The following is a 12,181-nucleotide window of genomic DNA, read 5'->3' on the forward strand; positions in this document are numbered from 1 at the left end:
ACCACAACAGCTACATTGCCTTGTCCTGTAATAAAGGTCTTGCTTATTTACACATATAAATAACTATTTGATACATAATATATGTTTTATACACAGCCGAAATAACATATCGTCCACAAGCTGCCTATCTAGATAGTGTGGTGAAAGTATACATCAGAGCAGATGATGTATGCTTGACAACCTCAGTACACTTCACTATCTCTGACAAACGTAGACCGGAAGTCATTCATTTCCAATGTGAGCTGCATGGAGTTCCGACCACGGCCCTGTCCCAAATCACACTCTTAACCCTCGTGGTGTTCCTCTGAGTCCACATTTTTGTAATGTAATGCTGCTTTGACTGTCAGGTAGAAGTCTTCTGCGGAGCTCACCTCAGTACAGGCTCGGCAGAAGTGTGCATCGAGGGCGCAAAGCACTCGTGAGCACCCTTCTGAAAGCTACAATGATGAATGGGACACCCTACGGTCTTGTGGACTTAATGGACAAGTGCATGCTGTGAAATGGGTCGGTATGAATAATTTTGTCCTAAGAAATTGTTTACAGTTATTAAAAGGGGTGATTAGTCCTGGGTGTTTTTTATTTATTTATTTATTTATTTATTTATTTTATAACATCTTTTGTTTCATGTGCATATGTCGATACATTCATTATTCAATGTTTTACATGATGAATAAGTGAAGGGTAACGCCTGCTTTGCAACCAATTTGAAAGTGACTACCACTAGGGGGCAAAATACAACAATCCCCACTTTCTCCCTTTCATAGTAATATGAGTGCACCTCTTTGTATATCTAAAGTCTTTCTTCAGTGCAGGTTTGGCAGCCGTCATGAACTAACAATGAACAAAAGGCTACTCTAACAACATTTTTCATTTTAGTTTACTGTAATGTATTATCAACAAATATGAATTCAGTAAAGGAACTATAGTGTAAACCTGGATTAAAGAACTTTAAAAATGTATCTAGTCTTTAGTAAATTTTGTATTTAGTAAAAAAAAAAAAAGTATTGTATTTCATCTCATGTTAGGTTTGACGTCAAAGATGTCTGATTTCATGGACATCAAATTTGCTCCATATATTGTAGACCATATTTAACTGGACAATTAGGGACAGATTATTTGTGAATAGAAATTATATTTCTGGCTGTTCTTCAAACTGTCTACATATTTTTTCTTCTTCTTTTCTTACGGTCCACACACATGGTCATTATAAACTGCTGTTTCCTTTAACCATATTACTGTCGGGCTGCTGCTAGTTTTTCTTGTTTCTGTATAGCAGAATGTTTTACTCAGATTAATGGAGCATGAAGCTGGCGGAGGCTGGCAGAGCTCATCGTGACAGAGCTTGTTAAGTGCTGGCAGGTGCTCTATTATACTGCAGGCCACTTGACTCGCCGGTAATGAGCCAGGTGGGCTTATTACTCTGACAAGGCTAAATACCACACACATTCTTCCCCCACCTTTCCCCACACACCAGCATCAGTTCTGCTCAGAGTCAAAGCATCATCTGTTTGAATAAGTACACACATAAACGTGGCAGCTGGTAGACTGACCACAACTCCTCCTGAACAATTGAACACAACTGTTTGAATTCAAAGGTAGCAGGTTTCTGCTGCAGCCCTTAAAATGGTTTCATGTGTAAATGTTACATTTCTAGTTAATGTATGATTCAAGAAAAACTGACAGCTGTCATTAGCCTCCCAGTACAGTAACACATATTATTGTGATTCAGCTTAATGCATAATAATATTTATTCTTGTGACCTATAATACAATCATTTAAACTTGTAGGCACACATGATGTCTATACAGGCATTTCATCAAAACAATATCACATTTTTTTATATATATATCAGAACTCCTACTGTATAACAGAAACCCACTGTAAGCTTTGGGACTAAGCAATTCCTGCATCCATAAAATTCTCATGAGCAACATTTGCACAGATTCAAGTTAAATATCGCATTAAAGGTCTCCAGTACTCTACTATAGTGAATATACAGACGTTTAAGTCACTCTAACCACAAGTGAGTTTCAATACAGTGTAGCACTTGAACTTGATTAATATTTCACTGTCATGCTAAAATATAGAATTACAAAATATATATATATATCGCTCTCAAAAGCACTTGCTGAAATTTCACTAAACATGTAGTTGATAGATCATATTAGTTCACTCGAAAAAAACAACAACTAATATTTAATATTATTATTGTGTACAATATTCAAAAGTGAAACAGCCACACTCCAAAAACTAATTTTCTTAGTATTTTTGTCTTTTTCAATTACAGATATCTAAACATTGTTAAATCAAGACAAAATTACTTAAGATATAAAGTCTTGTTTTCCATAAAAATTATCAACATTTAGTTAGTTTTTGCTTAAAACAAGAAAAAATATGTGCCAATGAGACCAGAAAAATACTTGTTTTTCCTGCGAATGAATTATTAATTTTCTTACCCCATTGACAGATATTTTTCTTCTTTTAAGCAAAGATTTTATTTTTTAAGAAAACAACTTAAGATTTAATATCTTAAGTCATTTTGCTTCTCAAGTAAATATATATAGATGATATATCTAGACAAAAATACAAAGAACATTTTCATTTAAGTTTTACAATTAATGTTCATGTGAATTTAGCTAATCTTTCCTTTCATATTAGAATATGCCTTGATACAAATACTGTACTAGGAAAATATTCAACTCCCTTTTTCAAAAAAGCAGATTTTTAAACTAATTTTTCTAAAAAGAAAGTCCAATCTAAGGCATATGGAAGTAAAATAAAACTATAGCAGCCTTATTTTAATAATAAATTGCACGACAAGCAAAAACCCTTTAGCTTATTTTAGTTGACTACTACCTACACTACTGGGCTGCATCCATCCAGAAGATGTATGCGATCATGAACTGCCATATATGACGTATTTGTTATACTGTACAGTACATTAATATACTGTAGCCCAGCCCGTGCTGTAAGGAATGCTGCTCTTCACACTACAGCTTTAAAGCTATGAGCAGGACTGACGTTACTGCCTTTCATTAGTCTAGATTATTGATAAAAGAAAATGTATTAGTACTGCCATTGGGTTCATGCACATTAGCCTCTGTTTACCTGGCATTTTCTCTTTTTTATGGTCTAGGACAGCGTCAAATCTGGTGCAAACCTGCAGCGGCATCACAATCACATCTGAGAGAAGCTAGGGAAGTTATATCATTAAAATGATAACATTGGTTCTTTAGGCATTTCTCCACAGGAAATTGTGTCAAAGAACAAGGAAATAATTCCTGAAGAAACACATTTATAGCATAACCTTTGAAATATGAAAAAGAGCAGCCAGCATAGTCTTCAAAGATGTTACTTTTGTGTTCCACAGAAGAAAGAAAAGTAAACAGAGTAAACAGCAGTTGTCTCACTCAATCCTTGTTCCTGCAAATGCACTGTGGTTAGTGTATGTCCAATATTCTTGTCTTCAGGTGTAAACAGTGTTAGCCAGAGCATCAATGTCCTGAAAGTGAAACCGTTTTGATTTTCCAAGCACACTTTGTTTTTTTTACATGAGCACACATTTGCCTTTAAGCTTCTCGGCTCGTTTTTGCTGCTTGCTCTTCTTGCCGTCGATCTGAAGGCTTACAGTCCTGCGTTTCTCTAAATTTAGTAGCTCTTGAAACAGCTCCTTAACGTTGTGATTTGTCTTAGCTGACGTCTCCATGAAGGCACACTTCCACCTCCTGGCCATGGCCTCTCCGTCACCGCTCTCCACTTCACGAGCGCTCACCTCGTCGTTCTTGTTGCCCACTAGCATGATTGGGATGCTCTCGATGTCCCCCTTAATCAGGCAGATCTGCTCGAAGATGGGCTTGAGCTCCTCCAGAGACTGTTTGCTGGTGGTGGAGTACACTAAGATGAAGGCGTGGCCTTTGGTGATGGACAGACGCTGCATGGCGGGAAACTGGTGACTGCCCGTGGTGTCTGTGATCTGCAGCGTGCAGATGCTCTTGTCGCAGCTGATCACCTGCCTGTAGGTGTCCTCGATGGTGGGGATGTAGCTCTCGCGAAACGTTCCCTTCACGAAGCGCAGGACCAAGGAGCTTTTGCCCACTCCTCCAGCTCCAAATACAACCACCCGGTAATCATTGCTTTGTTCTGGCATAGTGCTGTATAAAAAAGACCTGGATGGGGGCAACTGAAAGGAATGATTATGAAATACAAGTACAGAAAAAAAAGCTATAATAGTTACCACTGGTGTGATACCCTATACTGATATGTACACTTCAGGTACAAATATGTACCTAAAATGCACCTTTTAAATAAGGTAAATAAGGTAAATAAGGTAAAAAAAACAAAAACAAAAACAAACAAACAAAAAAAAAAAAAAACCTTTTCCTTTTGAAAGGTTACAATCCCAGTGACAGCTTTTGTGCCTTTTTTTCTAAGAGTGAACCAAGGTTTTACATTTAAAACATTGCATTTGCATCGCACCTAAACATAATGTCAGCCAAACGTCATAGTATTATATTTTTATGTTTCTATTTTGTAAAGTGGGATAGTACTATCTGATTTCTGTTGTTTTAAAATATGACAAAACATGAATAACCTAATGTGACATAACATTAGTTACTATAAGGCATTTAAAAATTAATGCAATTCAAATCAAACTAAACTCAGCTTTTAAATGAAATGTCTTACATATAATTAAATAGAGACTTCTGCCAGTAGGTTTCCCTGATTAGTGCAGCCAGCACCGGGACAAACATCAAAGCCCCAGTGCGGGAGCAGCATCTATTCACTGAGAGTGCAGATATTCTTGCATCCGTTATGTTATTTGTCAGTAAAGTGCTCGGGTGTGATGCAGCGCTGTTGGATGCTGCAGGATGCGCAGAAAGATAAAGGACAAAGAGAAATCAGCCGTGAACTGTGAGTGTCACCTAACTATACCTTTAAGACTGTTTGATAGATAATCAACTGTACGTAATAAATAGCGTGTGGTTTAAATACTAAATATTGTATAAAAACAAAAGCGATTCGTGGATGTGATTCGAAACTCACCTAAATGTTGACGTATGAAGGCGTAATTTTAAATCCCGGTCGTCATGTCGCGATAGACGATGGAAATGACGGGATATCGGCTGTTTTTCCGGAGGTCTGCGATTCCTCTAAAGATCCTTCTGAGGCTTGACTGTGATCTTTAAAGGGCGAGCGCTGTTTCCTGGAAGCGCTGCTGACGCGCTCCCGAGCTCTCCCCGTGACGTCACGAGGGATTTCTGCGCTTCCCCATACATCCCTCATTTATATATGCTGTGTATTCCTCGACATGACGTTTTTATAGTGCTTTCCACGCATACAGACTTCTTTCAGCGCTTTATACAATGCAGATGGTTTAAAAGCATCTTTCCAGGGGTAAATGCATAGCCTATATTTTACCATTTATAAGCAGCTTTGTCTATGACTTTACAAAACCTGCAAAATATTGCCTTCTCAGGAAAAAAATTTAATTGATGAATGTAAGTTTTATAATATGTCAAGTTTCATGTATGATTAATGTTTGATACAGAATACATTCTCAAACTGTAAACTGTAAGCAAACTATAGCTTATGTTCATAGAGACAAGAACAATGCAATTTTTTTTTTTTTGTATAACTGAGCAGAAAACAACATAAAAACATATTTTTACGTGTAAATGAACACATGTTACAATATAAAGGAGAGATATACATTTGGAGCTGTGAGTTCTTCATGCAGAAGCTGTTGCTGAATTCAGAAGCGCATACTAGCATACTACTCTACTCTAACATCTAGTCTTAAATCTTTCTACGGCAAAAAGTAAGATTAGTATGCTAGTAGTACTGGTATGTGTCTCATTTCGAGGTCTGCGCCCTCCGAGGTGCTGCATTTGTCATCTACATACATCAACTGTTATTCCTCATGATACATAAATTACTGTCATTTGATTTCTTTATTACTATGGAATATAATTGTTACTTTTCTGAAGAAATACAACCTCAATGACATGTGTGGCTAATAAATGCAACCTCCTTGAAATTAGACACAGCTACAGTCATCAAAACCGGTCTGTATGTGTAATGGCTGAGGCTTTTCCCCTTGCTTTCAAACATTTGCTCAGTATCTTGCAATGGGACGCCTCAGGTGTGAAATACTTTGGAAGCTCCTTAATCTGTGCACTTTGCATGGTGCGACCCAAAGTAATGACTGGACTACAGCGAGAGCGATCTCTGGCTCAACGTCTCAAGCCTCAGTGATATGATGATTGTCTGCCATGTAAGCAGACAGAGCAGGAGATCTGTGAATGCTGCCAGATCTGCAAAACCCCAGAGTGAATGGCTTGTCCCAATGCTGCTAAAAATGCTAAACCATGGGGAAAGGTGTCATTGACGGCAGTCTTTGCCGTCTTTGCAGGAATACCAGGCTGCAGCACAGATCAGATTGTGCAGAGGACTCGTCTGGATCTTGTAGTCTTTGTTGAGGATTTGTGCCATTGGCCGACGAGGTCTTAGCAGGAGTGTATCAATCATCTTTTCACAGTTAACATCCTTTTATACACAGTCCACATTTTAGTTTATTTAATTTATGCTATACTCATCAATTCATCCTTCAATATTGATGATTCTCCAGTCATGGGTCTTTCATGCTGAGAACTCACATTATGTGTTTGCATAATGATGCCCAAATTAATGTACAAATGTATTTCACAAATATAGCTCAGAATGTGTGGTAAATCCTCCTCCATTAGCCATTAGAGAGTGCATGAATCTGCACTTTGAATTTCCATTAGAAATAGTAGATGATCTGGGCACCTTTGGGATACTCATTTCAACATATTGTGTGCAGGTGTTTTTTTTTTTTTTGCCCATCAGATGTTGACAGCACCATCTATGGAACCAGCTCAACATACATCTTCTGCTTGATCAATAGTTTCACAATGGTGTCCACAGGTTGCAAGCTTCAGTTCACAATGAAACCCCTTCTTTCAACAGAGGCAGATAGCATCTATAGGGGAATCCGCTTAAGTTTTGGAGGTAGAAATATCCTCCTTCTTAGGAAAAGGGATTATGTAGAGCTCCACTGGAGGAAACTGAGAGGGATTTTTACTCCATTATCTGCTGATAAAGACGGGAGATTGTGCATGATATTGGATTTGTGAGCTCTAAACATGCACTTAAAAAAAAGCATAAATTCAGGTTGCTCAAAACCCTCACTTGCTCAGTTTGTTTAGGCGACTGGTTCACAGACTAGTTCTCGATGATGCCTCACAGAAGCATTTATTGTGTGCACAGGAAATAACTTTTTCAAAAGTGTACAGATTTTTTCCCTATTTGGGCTCAGCCTTAGCATATCGCATACACAGAAGGTACATAGAAGCAGCTTTATCATCACTGAGAGACAAGGATCTCAGGATACTGGTTTTGGATGATTATATACTTTTCGGTCACTCACAGGAACATTGTGCCAATTGTTCAATTTGAAAGGACAGTGGTGACAAGTCTCTGAGTTTCTGTTCAGGAACACCTCTTCCTCTGCCTTATGGGCGTGATGTTCTCGTCACTAGTACACTGGCCACTGGGTTAGATCAGGATGAGGGATTTTCTGCAGTGAGTGTGTCAACAACTGATCTCATCATGAGACCTGTCCATGGTACTGAATTCCTTAACTCACCACATTCTGAACTGCTGGAAAGTGTGAATATCAAGTTCTTAATCTTAAGATGAATTATATTACTTGCTTTAGTTTCAGTCAAGCAGGTAGGTGAGTAACATGCTTTGTCCGTTTACCCAGCATATCTGAGCTTTAACGTGGACTATACTGTAGTAAGGGTTCGCTATCGCTTTCCTTCTGAAGGTCAGCGCTTCGTGTTATAACGACACTGGAGTTACATGCTACAACTCTTTATAACTGCAATGGAGTTACAATTTTTCTAAAAATGTATTCACCTTCATGCCATCCAATATGTAGATGAGTTTGTTTCTTCATTGGAACAGATTTGGAGAAATTTAGCAGAAAAACAGCTGATAAAAATTTACAGTTCAAACAGCTGATAAAAACGTCACAATAATCCACAAGTAAACCACATGACTCCAGTCCATCATTAACATCTTATGAAGTGAAAAGCAGTGAAAATCCATCATTAACTCTTTTTTGGTCTGTTTTGGCTTGTAAACAGTGCTTGATCTGTGCAGATTTCTCTCCCGATTCAGACCAGACAACTTTTTCAGGAAATGTTATGGATAGAGGACTCAAATTTAAGGTTTGAGGTTAAAAACATCTTTTTACTTCACAAAACATTAAAGGGATACTCCACCCCAAAATAAAAATGTTGTCATTAATCACTTACCCCCATGTCGTTCCAAACCCGTGAAAGCTTTGTTCGTCTTCAGAACACAATTTAAGATATTTTGGAAAAAACCGGGACTCGAGCTTGAGACTGTCCTCAAGGATGCGCTGTTTTATTTCAAATCTAAGCTAAATACACATAGAAACAGCGCATCCTTGTGGCGCTGCTGATACTGAAAGAGCATACGCAGCATTCAGTGATATGGAGAGACACAGAGGAGACTGCTGACAAAGGAATTGTTGAATAAAGTCATTATTTTGGTTTTCTTTGCTTACAAAAAGTGTTCCTGTCACTTCATATAACCCAGATTGCACGTCTGATGGCAGATGGAGTATTCTGATGACAACTTTCATACCTTTTATGGACCTTGACACTGTTATTTACTTGGTAGTCTATGGGACAGTCACAGGCCTCCCGATTTTCATCCAAAATATCTTAAATTGTGTTCCCAAAGACGAATGGAGCTTTTATGGGTTTGGAACAACAATGGGGGTAAGTGATTAATTACGAAATTTTCATTTTGGGGTGGAGTATACCTTTAACTGATGGATTGGAGTGGTGTGGATGTTTTTATCAACTGTTTGGACTCTCATTCTGACGGCACCCATTCACTGCAAAGCATCCACTGGTGAACAAGTGGTGCAGTGCTACATTTCTCTAAATCTGATGAAGAAAAAAACTCATCTACATCTTGGATGGACTGAGGGTGAGAAATTTTTCAGCAAATGTTAATTTTTTGGTGAACTATTGCTTTAATACCCGTCTGGATGTCACTGCACCTTCAGTATCTCATACAGTTCCTGAAGTCGGTTCGCTAGAGTAATGGGAGGTTACAGTATCTGTCATTCTGTTCAGGTCTGTTTAAAGGCTTCAGAAAGAATGCATTACAGGAGTTGGCCATATGTTTCCTATTATGAGATAGCAAGCAAATGTTTTAGAGAATCTGTTCTATTCTCACATACACCAGCTGTGTCTGTCTGCATGTCAACCTAAAATGACCTGAAGGACATGTGCTAGCTCTCAGTCTAGCTCTGAAAGACCGATGGGCAAGTGTTTCAGATTTGTCACATTGGTTATCAATAGAGATCTGAGTTTCTGTGACAGATACAACAGTAGACAGGGCATAAAGTCAACTCTACAGGTGACGCTCAAGAAAAAAAAAAACCTGGCATAAAAATCAATACAAAACTGAAAAACATTGATGAACATTGGGAAACTATCCAGATTGAATAAAATGTCACTTTTGTTTTTGCAGATGTTATGACCAAATACATAGCTCAAGCACAGCTCAGTGCACACATAACATGTGGTATCAAAAATCTGTTCATAATTTAAAAATGTCTTGGTGTACTGTTTGATCCACATGATTCCCTTAGGAGTATTTAAAAGTTCAGAATATGTGATTTTTACAAAACCCATAATGGCCGACTTCCTGGCAGAGCTAATGAGCAGAATTTGTCCTGCATGACCAGAACAAGTCTGGTACATAAATAGATTACTGAAAACTTTTAATAAGGAGTTATAAAATAAAAATAAGTTTCTTTTTGAAGAATATTTGACATGAACATATTTGCATTACAGATTTCAAACAGTAAAATGATTACAGACCGGAGTCTATACTACAGTACATGTTTGTTTGATAAAATCAACTTTATCAGTTTAGGAAAATAAACGGCTGCTAACCACAGCTTCTATTGGTATAACAGATGTGGCTTTTATGAACGAGTTTCAGTTGAGCTCAAGCATTGTGTTGCCCCCTGCTGACAACAGAAGAAACTTCACAGACCGATGCATGACCTTTTGCGCACTTGGAGTAAAATTATTTCTGGTGACTCAAAAATTCAGTGCATTCTTCAGTCAGCATATCAGAATGATTTCTGAAAGATCATGTGACACTGAAGACTGGAGTCATGATGTTGATGACGACTAAATTAAGTTTTACCATCACAAGGCCTATATATATATATATATATCTATATATATATATATATATATATATATATATATATATATATATATATATTCAAACTGAAAAGTGTAAATTAAAAAAAAAAGCAATAATATTTCACAATATTACTGCTTTTACTGTATTTTTGATCAAATAATTGCAGGCCTGGCGAGCAAAAGAGACTTAATTAAAAACACTTTTGAGAATTACTGTACCTCAAGTGCATATCCAGAATGCTCAGAAAGAAAGAAAGAAAGAATTGCTGCCACCATTTGCCAGGTCCCCACACAGCAATCACGAGGCGTAAGATGCGATTCAGGATTCAGAGTTTAAATGTCACTCTGTTGCGAAATTCTCATACGATTGTTCTTGCAGCTGTGTGGCACAACTCTGCATTTCTCTCTGTTGCTAGGATGAAAATCCCTCTGCATTGGCATTTGAAGCATAAGATATATTCTTTTAGCGATTCTTATATTTGTCATAATGATCACAATTCTAAAATACACTTCATTTTTATATAATCTCAGTTTGGATGCTCAGATATTAATGCAGAACACCTTGAACAAGAGTAAACAAAAGTAAATTTGCACAGAAGCATCACAGCTGGGTTCAGCTCAGTGAAGCACAAAACACATCTGCTCTTCCTGCTACTGATTATAAACCTTGTACTTATCAAATGTTAATTTATAGTTTAGTTCATGCATTTTTTTAATGGGTTTTTATTATTTATGCGTAAGTTGTGCACTGTAAAAAATGATTGTGATTTTAACAGTAAAAGATTGTAAAATGCTTCAGTAAAAACCTGTTAATTGGTTATGAGCAAGTTTCCATACTATATACAGTGAATAACTGTAATTTTACAGTAAAATACTGTTAAAATTATGGTTTTTGGAAGTGAGAAAGAAAAAGTCATTGTACAATTTATAGTGAAAAACCGTAAATTGACACTCCCAGAATTCCCTGCATGACACTTCATGTTTTATGTTTTGTTTTTTGTTTTTTTTTCGTTGAAATAACTGTTTCTTCTTCTAATGTTGTTAAATTAATGTTTATTGCATTATTTCAGTATCATGTGTGTTACCATAATGGTTTTAGTGTTTGTGTGAATGACACAGATTCTCTGGTATGAATGTACTGATTAATACAAATCATCTCGATTTAATTTGAAATTTGTTTTGTTTTCAGTGTATTTTGACTGTATATAGCATGAAGTTTGTTGAATGCAAACTTTATCTAGGAAGATGACATTTTTAGCAAATCTCATGGCAACTCCTTGGACTAAATATCTGCTATCATGTGTTTTCGTTCTCAGATAGAAGAGGAAGTCAAAGATAGGACAAAAAAATTGTGAAGGAAGTAGGCAGAAGTTTCTTAAAATGAGGAAGTCTACAAATAGTTGCATTTACTTACTGAAGTTTGTGTCAGTACAATAACAGCAACACAGAGGTGAAAAACCGTTTCAGTGCATCAGTATTCACTCAGTTTCAGTGTTCCTGAATTGGCAACTTCTTAAACTATCCACTGAGTTTCTGCTCATACCACATCCTGCTCAGTTCAACAGAAATTTGAACATGGTATGTAGCCATTGTCCAAAGTGAGGAATCCAAACGCTTTGTAAGGTAAGAATGTGTCTATTTCTTGGCATGTAGTATTTGTTTTATGTGTATGTAAGATGTTGTGCTCAGGAATGATGTTAAACTGCTTGAATTCTTAAGGCTGAGTGAATTAAGTGTGAATTAAAGCAACTGAGCGATTGATGTGAAGAAAAAAAAAATGTCCAATACAATTTGAAATGGTTTCTCTTCGGATATTTCATATTACTTCTTATATATTCTGATTGTAAATCTTAAGGAAAATTGAAGGAAGAAGTTCTAGTGAGTCTGTTGAA

The 12,181-nt window shown here is 36.9% G+C and overlaps 2 protein-coding genes across 5 annotated transcripts in view; one reads left to right on the forward strand and one right to left on the reverse strand.

The window, feature by feature from the left end:
* LOC109098030 (GTP-binding protein Di-Ras2-like) lies at nucleotides 1-5,254 on the reverse strand. 2 transcript variants are annotated; one of them, XM_019111665.2, is made up of 2 exons: nucleotides 5,044-5,254; nucleotides 1-4,166 (listed from the first exon to the last, which is right to left on the reverse strand). In XM_019111665.2, the coding sequence occupies exon 2, from the start codon at nucleotides 4,145-4,147 to the stop codon at nucleotides 3,548-3,550; it is 600 nt and encodes a 199-aa protein (XP_018967210.1). In that variant the 5' UTR covers nucleotides 4,148-4,166; nucleotides 5,044-5,254; the 3' UTR covers nucleotides 1-3,547. The 2 variants fall into 2 exon arrangements, with proteins under 2 accessions (XP_018967210.1, XP_018967209.1); XM_019111664.2 differs by having other exon boundaries at nucleotides 1-4,180; nucleotides 5,044-5,253.
* The window catches only part of LOC109064668 (tyrosine-protein kinase SYK), a 24,839-nt gene continuing 17,435 nt past the window's right edge, over nucleotides 4,778-12,181 (forward strand). For 2 of the 3 annotated variants that reach the window (XM_042764578.1, XM_042764580.1), the window contains exon 1: nucleotides 11,694-11,912. The gene's annotated coding sequence lies outside the window, so the exon portion shown is untranslated. Of the gene's footprint in view, nucleotides 4,912-11,693; nucleotides 11,913-12,181 lie in introns of those variants that run through there. The other variant, XM_042764579.1, reaches the window with a different exon arrangement.

This window comes from Cyprinus carpio, chromosome A10 (genome assembly GCF_018340385.1).
Source record: "Cyprinus carpio isolate SPL01 chromosome A10, ASM1834038v1, whole genome shotgun sequence".
In the NCBI taxonomy this organism is placed as follows: Eukaryota; Metazoa; Chordata; class Actinopteri; order Cypriniformes; family Cyprinidae; genus Cyprinus; species Cyprinus carpio.